The sequence below is a fragment of the Nerophis ophidion genome, linkage group LG08, assembly GCF_033978795.1.
Source record: "Nerophis ophidion isolate RoL-2023_Sa linkage group LG08, RoL_Noph_v1.0, whole genome shotgun sequence".
Taxonomy (NCBI): Eukaryota; Metazoa; Chordata; class Actinopteri; order Syngnathiformes; family Syngnathidae; genus Nerophis; species Nerophis ophidion.
Window position 1 is genome coordinate 1,764,596 of NC_084618.1, and position 11,466 is coordinate 1,776,061.

An 11,466-nucleotide genomic window follows, 5' to 3' on the forward strand; every position below is an offset into this window, starting at 1 on the left:
GACACAGTTGGGAGCATAATTGGCAAGTTTAAAGCTAAAGACACAGTGGAAACACTACCTGGGCGTGGTAGAAAGAGGATGCTGTGTGAAAACCCCCCGGGTAACAACTGAGGAACTAAAACAGGACATTGCAGAGGGGGGAACGCAGGTTTCGTCCCAGACAATAAGGCGCGCACCACGAGATGAAGGCCTCCATGCCAGAACTCCCAGGTGCACCCAACTTCTGACTACCAGGCACAAGAAAAATAGACTCCAGTATGCCAAAAATCATCTGGACAAACCCCAAAGGTTTTGGGAAACTGTTCTATGGAGTGATGAGACAAAACTGGATTTCTTTGGGCCTATGAATCAAGGTTATGTCTGGAGGAGACAAAATGAAGCTTACAAAGAGAAGAACACCTTTCCTACTGTTAAGCATGGTGGGCGGTCAATCATGCTCTGAGGCTGTTTCTCTGCCTCAGGTAGCGGGAATCTCCAGGGCGTTCAAGGCATTATGAATTCTCTTTCCTAGCAGGATATATTAGCTGCAAATGTCATGAAGTCAGTGAGGAAGCTAAGGCTTGGGAGACGTTGGACCTTCCAACAGGACAAGGATCCCAAGCATACCTCCAAATCAACATCAGAAGAAGGGCTGGAAGACTCTGGAGTGGCCAGACCTAAATCCTGTAGAAAAGCTGTGGTGGGACTTGAAGAAGACAGTTGCAGCACATAAGCCCAAGAATATGAATGAACTGGAGGCCTTTGCCCAAGAGGAATGGGCTCAAATACCTGGAGATGCTTGCAAGAAGCTTATGTATCACCTTTGAAGGATGTCATTACTGTTCTACTAAGTACTAAAGATGCATGGAACTAGGGGGTTGGATCATTTTGTCAATGAGATATGAAGTCCTTTTTTGCTATTTTGTAAAATACAGTGTTACAATTTAAGTTGCATTCGTCTATTTGACACATCTTTATTTGATATGACTATTAACAAAATACGGAATAAATGTCCAACTTGCTAAAACACCAAAATTTTATGGGGGTTGAATAATTTTGATCAGAACGAGATGACTAAAAGTATTTAGTCAGCCAGCGATTGTGCAAGTTTTCCCACTTAAAATGATGTCAGAGGTCTGTCATTTTCATCATAGGTACACTTCAACTGTGAGAGACAGAATGTGGGAAAAAAATCCAGAAATTCACATTGTAAGAATTTTTAAAAATGTATTTGTAAATGATGGTGGAAAATAAGTATTTGGTCAAGCATTCAAAGCTCTCACTGATTGAAGGAGGTTTTGGCTCAAAATCTCAGGATACATGGCCCCATTCATTCTTTCCTTAACACGGATCAATCGTCCTGTCCCCTTAGCAGAAAAACAGCCCCAAAGCATGATGTTTCCACCCCCATGCTTCACAGTAGGTATGGTGTTCTTGGGATGCAACTCAGTATTCTTCTTCCTCCAAACACGTATAGTTGAGTTTATACCAAAAAGTTCTATTTTGGTTTCATCTGACCACATGACATTCTCCCATGTGCTCTCTGGCAGACTTCAGACAGGCCTGGACATGCACTGGCTTAAGCAGGGGGACACGTCCGGCACTGGAGGATTTGATTCCCTGTCGGCGTAGTGTGTTACTGATGGTAACCTTTGTTACTTTGGTCCCGGCTCTTTGCAGGTCATTCACCAGGTCCCCCCGTGTGGTTCTGGGATTTTTGCTCACTGTCTTATGATCATTTTGACCCCACGGGATGAGATCTTGTGTGGAGCCCCAGATCGAGGGAGATTATCAGTGGTCTTGTATGTCTTCCATTTTCTGATAATTGCTCCCACAGTTGATTTTTTCACACCAAGCTGCTTGCCTATTGTAGATTCACTCTTCCCAGTCTGGTGCAGGTCTACAATTCTTTTCCTGGTGTCTTTCGACAGCTCTTTGGTCTTGGCCATAGTGGAGTTTGGAGTCTGACTGTTTGAGGCTGTGGACAGGTGTCTTTTATACAGATAACAAGTTCAAACAGGTGCCATTAATACAGGTAACGAGTGGAGGACAGAAGAGCTTCTTAAAGAAGAAGTTACAGGTCTGTGAGAGCCAGAGATCTTCCTTGTTTGAAGTCACCAAATACTTATTTTCCACCATCATTTACAAATAAATTCTTCTAAATTCCTACAATGTGGATTACTGGATTTTTTTTCCACATTCTGTCTGTCACAGTTGAAGTATACCTATGATGAAAATGACAGACCTCTGTCATCATTTGAAGTGGGAGAACTTGCACAATCGCTGGCTGACTAAATACTTTTTTGCCCCACTGTGTGTGTGTGTGTATATGTGTATATATATATATATATATATATATATATATATGTATGTTTGTATGTGTATATGTATGTATATATGTGTGTGTATATGTATATATATATGTATGTATTTATATATGTGTATATATATATATAAAAAATATTTAATAATTGTATCATATGTATATATATTTTATCTGCTGAAGTTTAAAAGAAAAAAAGATTGATACCAATTAAGAGGACGATACCTATATATGCCAAATATCGGCAGCTGTAATCGGTCTATCTCAGGTTGCATCTTCAAGCAAATTATTATTTTCCGACAGACAAAGGCAAAGTGACAACCGGTTAAAAATACATTTACAATTAACCTCTAAATCAGGGGTCACCAACACGGTGCCCGCGGGCACCAGGTCGCCCGTAAGGACCAGATGAGTCGCCCGCTGGCCTGTTCTAAAAATAGCTCAAATAGCAGCACTTACCAGTGAGCTGCCTCTATTTTTTTAATTGTATTTATTTACTAGCAAGCTGGTCTCGCTTTGCTGAACTTTTTTAATTCTAAGAGAGACAAAACTCAAATAGAATTTGAAAATCCCAGAAAATATTTTAAAGACTTGGTCTTCACTTGTTTAAATAAATTCATTTATTTTTTTTACTTTGCTTTTTATAACTTTCAGAAATACAATTTTAGAGAAACAATACAACCTTAAAAATGATTTTAGGATTTTTAAACACATATACCTTTTTACCTTCTTTCCTGACAATTTAAATCAACGTTCAAGTATTATTATTTTTTTTATAGTAAAGAATAATAAATACAGTTTAATTTAATTCTTCATTTTAGCTTCTGTTTTTTCAACGAAGAATATTTGTGAAATATTTCTTCAAAGTTATTATGATTAAAAGTCAAAAAAAAAATTCTGTCAAATCTAGAAAATCTGTAGAATCAAATTTAAATCTTATTTCAAAGTCTTTTGAATTTCTTTTAAAATTTTTGTTCTTGAAAATCTAGAAGAAATTAATGATTGGTCTTTGTTAGAAATATAACTTGGTGTTATTTGTTATATATTCTAACAAAGTGCAGATTGGATTTTAACCTATTTAAAACATGTCATCAAAATTAATCCTAATCTGGAAAAATAACTAATGATGTCCCATAAATTATTTATTAAATTTTTTCTTAAAAAGATTCGAATTAGCTAGTTTTTCTCTTTATTTTTTTCGGTTGAATTTTGAATTTTAAAGACTCGAAATTGACGATAAACTATGTTTCAAAATGTATTTTTAATTTTTTTCGTGTTTTCTCCTCTTTTAAACCGTTCAATTTAGTGTTTTTTTCATCATTTATTCTCTACAAAAAAAACTTCCGTAAAAGGAAAAAAAATGTACGACGGGATGACGGACAGAAGTACCCATTTTTTATATATATGTATAATATATACATATATTTATTTATTAAAGGTAAATTGGCTATTTCTGGCAACTTATTTAAGTGTGTATCAAACTGGTAGCCCTTGGCATTAATCAGTACCCAAAAAGGTTGGTGACCCCTGCTCTAAATAGAGACGGGAAAACAAAGAGCTGAACAATAACAGAACACCAGCGGAAAGATCCGATCAGCAACAGATTTGTTTAGCTGTCATTGAATGTATTTCATATCCTCATAACAACATGGCTGCAAGTCAGGTGCTTCTCTGGGACTGCTTTTGTGTTTGTGCACGCCACTATGGAGGAAACAGCAGTAAAGGACAAGTCTGAACGCCAGACAGTCGGGAAGTCTGCTACCGAGTTAAAATAAACCACGCTCTCTGTGATCAAAATCGAAAAGGCGGCGCAATTTGGCGGGCTATCAAAGGATCGACGGTTTTACAATTAACGTCAGCCCGCTATTATTAGTTAGCGATGTGCCTCTGGCTCTGCTAGTGAAAGTTGCACAAGCGGGAAGGAATTGCCGAGACGACCTTGCCTGACTTAAACTGTACGGCTATCGGTGTTTGTGTGAAGTGAAGTGAATTATATTTATATAGCGCTTTTTCTCTAGTGACTCAAAGCGCTTTACATAGTGAAGCCCATTATCTAAGTTTCATTTAAACCAGTGTGGGTGGCACTGGGAGCAGGTCTCCCGTCCGTCCAAAGGCAAAACCTAGTAACTCACTTCTCGCTGATTTTGAGAAAACAAAGGAAACCCAATCTATCTTGATGCTGTCTTACAAAGATTTACAAAGTCATCAAACGTATAGATGTTTTCTTGAGTTTTCATTTGCTGGACTGAATCTGCCCTTTCTCCAGATATTTGATCACAATCTCGGGTGGGCCCCATTCTGCGTTTGCACATTGGGCAAGAGCCGTGTACAGCGTCCAGTGGTCATTTAGACCTCCACAGTTATCTGCCCAAAAGAGTATGCAAGGGGAAGAATCAAGAACAATACATTTAATGAAGGCGCTTGCAACATCCTGGGCCAATCTTCCAAATATCCCCTGGTGCCATAATATCACATAATCAGGTCGACTGTCGGCCCCCATTCCTGCAAATGTCCCCATTCATTATTTCCTTAACACGGATCAATCGTCCTGTCCCCTTAGCAGAAAAACAGCCCCAAAGCATGATGTTTCCACCCCCATGCTTCACAGTAGGTGTGGTGTTCTTGGGATGCAACTCAGTATTCTTCTTCCTCCAAACACCACGAGTTGAGTTTATACCAAAAAGTTCTATTTTGGTTTCATCTGACCACATGACATTCTCCCAATCCTCTGCTGTATCATCCATGTATCCATTTTGGTATAAACTCAACTGGTGGTGTTTGGAGGAAGAAGAATACTGAGTTGCATCCCAAGAACACCATACCTACTGTGAAGCATGGGGGTGGAAACATCATGCTTTGGGGCGGTTTTTCTGCTAAGGGGACAGGACGATTGATCCGTGTTAAGGAAAGAATGAATGGGGCCATGTATCCTGAGATTTTCAGCCAAAACCTCCTTCCATCAGTGAGAGCTTTGAATGGTTGACCAAATACTTATTTTCCACCATCATTTACAAATAAATTCTTTAAAATTCCTGGATTTTTTTCCCCATTCTGCCTCTCACAGTTGAAGTGTACCTATGATGAAAATGACAGACCTCTGTCATCTTTTGAAGTGGGAGAACTTGCACAATCGCTGGCTGACTAAATACTTTTTGGCCCCACTGTATTATGCAAATACGTCCAATTAATCTTGTAAGTGTAGGCGTGACATCTGGTAAATGGCGTGACTCATAGCATGAGTTCTGCCAACAGAAAAACAACAATGGAGTAAAAATGGCCATTCGCTCTCCGACAAACAGCCTCGCCCCCCAAATGTGAATTACATTTATATAGAGCTTTTCTCTAGTGCAGGGCTGTCAAACTCAAATACAGAGTGGCCCAAAATTTAAAACTGATCAAAGCCACGGGCCAATGTTGAACAAATGAACCTTTTAACAGGGACCAAAATAAGTTTTGCATTGAATATTAAACAAGCAAGGCTTATATAACTTTATAGTCACATGCAAAACCGAGTTTCAAATTATAATAATAATGATTAAAAAATATCAATGGCATATCAAATAAAATTTAAATAAAAATTGTGGGGTGGGAGCAAGGTTTGGTGGTAGCGAGGGTGTATATTGTAGTGTCCCGGAAGAGTTAGCACTGCAAGGGGTTCTGGGTATTTCTTCTGTTGTGTTTATGTTGTGCTACGGTGCGGATGTTCTCCCGAAGTGTGTTTGTCATTCTTGTTTGGTGTGGCTTCACAGTGTGGCGCATATTTGTAAAAGTGATAAAGTTGTTTAAATGGGAACCCTCAGCGTGACCCTTATGGCTGTTGACCAAGTATGCCTTGCATTCACTTGTGTGAAGCCACATACTGTATATTATGTGACTGGGCTGGCACGTTGTTTGCATGGCGGAAAAGCGGACGTGACGACAGGCTGTAGAGGACGCTAAAGGCAGTGCCTTCAAGGCACGCCCCCAATATTGTAGTCTGGGTGGAAATCGGGAGAAATTCGGAGGAGTGGTTGCCCCGGGAGATTTTCGGGAGGGGCATTGAACTTTGAGAGTCTCCCGGGAAAATCGTGAGGGTTGGCAAGTACGAGTATCAGCGGTGAATGCAGTGTTGCAGAGGCATCGCCGCTGTATAATACCGGCGGGCCAGCTCTAATCTTAATTTGATATTACCTCAAGGGCCAAATGAAATTACACGGCGGGCCAAATTTGGCCCGTGGGCCAGAGTTTGACACCCATGCTCTAGTGTCTCAAAGCACTTTACACGTTTCTGCTCCCAGTGCTGGGATGCTGCATGGCCCAGCTTCGAAGCCCAGCTGGCAGGTGAGTAGATTGCCCAGCTGGGCCTGGTTATCTAATCACCTGTCGGCTGGGCTTCAAAGCCGGGCCAGACACACTCCCTTCCCGCAGTAGGCACGCCGACCACGCCCCCCTCCACAACTTGTTTGTCTTGGACTCCCTCAGAGAACGTTTCAATGCTCTTTCTGTCCTTTCTTCATCTTCCCGGAAAGACAAGGTGACTGAAAATCATCCATCCATCCATTTTCTACCGCTTGTTTCTGTTAGGATAATCCAAGTTAAAATAAAAATTGCACGCTCCATTCACAGTACGTTTTATAAAGACGAGTTAAACAAAAAGTCAATTACCCTCCCTTTTTTGGGCGATAGTCAGTGAGCCGGCCAGTGTCAACTGTTCGTTAGAACCAAAGCAGTGAAGCCAACTCGGCCTGGCTGAAGAGACTCGTGGGGGGTACGGAGAGCAAGAATGAAGTGCCGGTTGTTGGCAGTGTTTGATATAACCCTTGGGGTGATTGTTACAGATCCTGGGGACCCGGAAGGGTTTCAGCCATTAGTCTTGAATGTAAGTTATAAACATTAATAAATATATTTTTTTACTTTCAACACTTAAATCTCTAAGATAAACTTCTGATCTATCAGTCCATGTAACGCAGGGGTGTCAAACTCAAATATAGAGTGGGCCAAAATGTAAAACTGAACAAAGCCGCGGGCCAAAGTTGAACAAATGAACCTTTTTAATAGGGACCCAAACAAGTTTTGCAATGAATATTGAACAAGCAAGGCTTAAATAGGGCAGCACGGTGGTCCAGGGGTTAGTGCATCTGCCTCACAATACGAAGGTCCTGAGTAATCCTGGGTTCAATCCCGGGCTCGGTATCTTTCTGTGTGGAGTTAGCATGTTCTCCCCGTGACTGCATGGGTTACTCGGGCTTCCTCCCATGCAACAGGCAGAGCTTACATAACGTAATAGTGCAAAATCAACTTTCAAAAAACAAATGAAAAAACATCAGTGGTATATTAAATAAAATATAATTTCAAAAATTAATGCCTCTTTTCTATTTGCAGCCTTCTGAGGTAAATATCAACATTAACTTTTTCCACAGGCTAACACATTTGAAAATAAAATAAAAATGGGGTGGCCGGGGTTTGGTGGTAATATTTTAGCGTTCTGGAAGAGTTAGTGCTGCAAGGGGTTCTGGGTATTTGTTCTGTTGTGTTTATGTTGTTCTCCCGAAATGTTTTTTGTCATTCTTGTTTGGTGTGGGTTCACAGTGTGGCGCATGTCGTGGACATTTCTTAAAGACGATCCTTTAGTGACAAATAGCTTTAAAATGATTTATTAAAATAACAAACAAATAATAACAAGCTTTGCAAAGCGAGACCAAACCAGAACGACACATCCGTTCGTTCCAGCTTGTTCTAACCCCTTTAGAATTTGACATGACAATTATACATTCTCAGAAGTCCCACCCTCCATGCTCCACGTTGTGCGATTCAGAATCGATTCTCCTTTTTAAAAAAATACATTTTTATTTTATTTATTTATTTATTTTTTAATAAATCCAACAAAACAATACACGGCAATACCATAACAATGCAATCCAAATCCAAAAGCAAAGCTGAGCCAGCAACACTCAGAACTGCAATAAACAGAACAATTGAGAGGAGACACAAACACCACACAGAACAAAACAAAAGTAGTGAATATTATCAACAACAGTATCAATATTAGTTATCATTTCAGCATAGCAGTGATTAAAAATCCCTCATTGACATTATCATTAGACATTTATGATAATAATCAAAAAGAACAATAGTGTCACAGTGGCTTACACTTGGATGGCATCTCATAAGCTGGACAACACACTGTGTCCAATGTTTTCACAAAGATAAAATAAGTCATATTTTTGCTTCCTTTAATAGTTCAAACAAATTTACATTATTGCAATCAGTTGATAAAACATTGTCCTTTACAATTATAAAAGCTTTTTACATAAATCTACTACTCTGCTAGCATGTCAGCAGACTGGGGTAGATCCTGATGAAATCTATGTATTGAATGAATACACAATCCTTTTGAATCAAGAATCGTGTTGAATTGAAAAAAAAAATCTATTTTGAATTGAACATGACCCTTAAGAATCGATATTGAATCGAATCGTGGGACACCCAAAGATTCGCAGCTCTATTGGCTATGGCCCAAAAAAAAGGGACGGTATTAATAATTGACTTTTTGTTCAACTTGTCCTTTATAAACTGTGAATGTACTGGGAATCGAGCGTGCAATTTTTATTTTAACTTGACGGTTTATCTGAAAGGGACGCGGTAGAAAATGGATGGATTGATTTATTTTCAGTCACCTTGCATGATGTCTTCTTCAAAAGATCCCAATTGCCCAAGGGGTTTTTAGATCGAATTCTTAAATGTTGTCTTTTAGATATTGAATGAAGATTGCAGTCATTTTGTGCAAACCTATTTAAAGTCCTACTGAAAGCCACTACTAGCGACCACGCAGTCTGATAGTTTATATATCAATGATGAAATATTAACATTGCAACACATGACAATACGGCCAAGTTAGTTGACTAAATTGCAATTTTAAATTTCGCGCAAAGCGTCCTGTTGAAAACGTCGCGGTATGATGACGCGTGCGCATGACGTCACGCATTGTAGCGGACATTTTTTTCCAGCCCGATCCCTGCAATAAGTCGTCTGCTTTAATCTCATAATTACACAGTATTCTGGACATCTGTGTTGCTGAATCTTTTGCAATTTGTCCAATTAATAATGGAGACGTCAAAGAAGAAAGATGTAGGTGGGAAGCGGTGTATTGCGGCTGCCTTTAGCAACACAAACACAGCACCTTGTTTACATTCCCGAAGGTGAAGCTTTACTGTGGAACAGAGCGGTCAAGCGAACATGGTTCCCGACCACATGTCAACCGGCAGCTTTCGGTAAGAATATTGTGGCAATAAGTTGGCTCTTACCGTAGACATGAGCGGAGCTTGCATCATTCCTCGTGCACGTATCAGAGGCAGCTGCGGACTCTCTTGCTTCCTCCGACCTGCCGCCCCCGAACATGGAATGCTTCCACTGTGTAGGAGGGGGAAAAAAATGCTCAGTCCGGCCCGACTTGCCGCCTTCGCTTCGCCTCGTCGAGAAACGTGGCTTCCTTCAGAAACACTGGCGGTCACCACATCTGTGGCCACACCCCTCCGACTTTCAGGTATGACAGTATAATCTCACTACAACACTAGTAACACTATAAGCAGATAAGGGATTTTCCAGAATTCCATCCATCCATCCATCCATCCATTTTCTACCGCTTATTCCCTTTCGGGGTCGCGGGGGGCGCTGGCGCCTATCTCAGCTACAATCGGGCGGAAGGCAGGGTACACCCTGGACAAGTCGCCACCTCATCGCAGGGCCAACACAGATAGACAGACAACATTCACACTCACATTCACACACTAGGGCCAATTTAGTGTTGCCAAACAACCTATCCCCAGGTGCATGTCTTTGGAAGTGGGAGGAAGCCGGAGTACCCGGAGGGAACCCACGCATTCACGGGGAGAACATGCAAACTCCACACAGAAAGATCCCGAGCCTGGATTTGAACCCAGGACTGCAGGAACTTCGTATTGTGAGGCAGACGCACTAACCCCTCTGCCACCGAATTATCCTAGTAAATGTGTCTAATAATATCTGAATCGCTTCCACTGCCCTTTTATTTTTTTCATTTATTTTTCTCTAGTCCTTCACTCTCACTTTCCTCATCCACGAATCTTTCATCCTCGCTCAAATTAATGGGGAAATCGTCGCTTTCTCGGTCCGAATCGCTCTCGCTGCTGGTGGCCATGATTATAAACACTGTTCAGATGTGAGGAGCTCCACAACCCGTGACGTCACGCGCACATCGTCTGCTACTTCCGGTACAGGCAAGGCTTTTTTATTAGCGACCAAAAGATGCCAACTTTATCGTGGATGTTCTCTACTAAATCCTTTCTGCAAAAATATGGCAATATGGCGAAATGATGAAGTATGACACATAGAATGGAGCTGCTATTATATAAGAACATCTCATTTCAGTAGGCCTTTAAAACTCCTGCATGTTGTTGTTCTTTCTGCAGGTGGACTGCATGCAGGAAGCCCTGCAGAGCTCGCAAGAAAACAGCCACCACCCCGGCCTGAAAGTCTCAGTGTTGCTGGACTACACGCGAGGCTCACGAGGTCCGTGACCCCGTCCTTCTTCCCCAAGGCGGCGCTCATCCCGCTCTCCCCCGTTCGTTGCTTCTTTTTTTTTTTTGCAGGACAGCTGAACTCCAGGACCATGTTGCTGCCCTTGCTGCGGCGCTTCAAGTCACAGATGCGCGTCTCTCTCTACCACACGCCCGACCTGAGAGGCCTGCTGAGGCTGCTGGTGCCGCAGCGCTTCAACGAGACTATCGGCGTGCAGCACATCAAGGTCTACCTGTTTGACGACAGCCTCGTGATCAGCGGGTGGGTCCATAGAACCTCACCGCACCGCCATCAGCGGCTTCCTTGGAAAACAGTTCAGACTTCACAGGGCTCAAAAATGCAGAAATGTGGGGTTTTCCTATCCCGTGCTAGGCCGGGCCACGTGTGTACTTCCACGGAATTGGCAGCTCGTGGACAAAGTAAACAAAGAGGAGCGCATTCTCTACTTTATTAAGCGCGCACAAGCCAATGCAAACCGTATTCTTAAAAACATCCATATTCAATATAGACTTAAGTATTGGGACACGTTCCACCTTCAGTTAGGGCAGGCCTGGGCAATTATTTTGACTCGGGCCAAATTTAGAGAAAAACATGTTGGGGGGCCGGTATATTTATCTAAGTGTGTGTGT

General features: G+C 41.5%; 1 protein-coding gene across 2 annotated transcripts in view; it reads left to right on the forward strand.

The window, feature by feature from the left end:
* Positions 1–11,466, forward strand: part of LOC133557183 (CDP-diacylglycerol--glycerol-3-phosphate 3-phosphatidyltransferase, mitochondrial) — a 60,320-nt gene that overhangs the window by 8,996 nt on the left and 39,858 nt on the right. For both annotated transcript variants that reach the window (XR_009807718.1, XM_061907450.1), the window contains exons 4-5: positions 10,729–10,828; positions 10,909–11,098. Coding sequence is in view for 1 of the 2 variants with exons in the window: in XM_061907450.1 (XP_061763434.1) it covers positions 10,729–10,828; positions 10,909–11,098 (290 nt within the window). In the remaining variant the exon portion in view is untranslated. The remainder of the gene's footprint in view (positions 1–10,728; positions 10,829–10,908; positions 11,099–11,466) is intronic.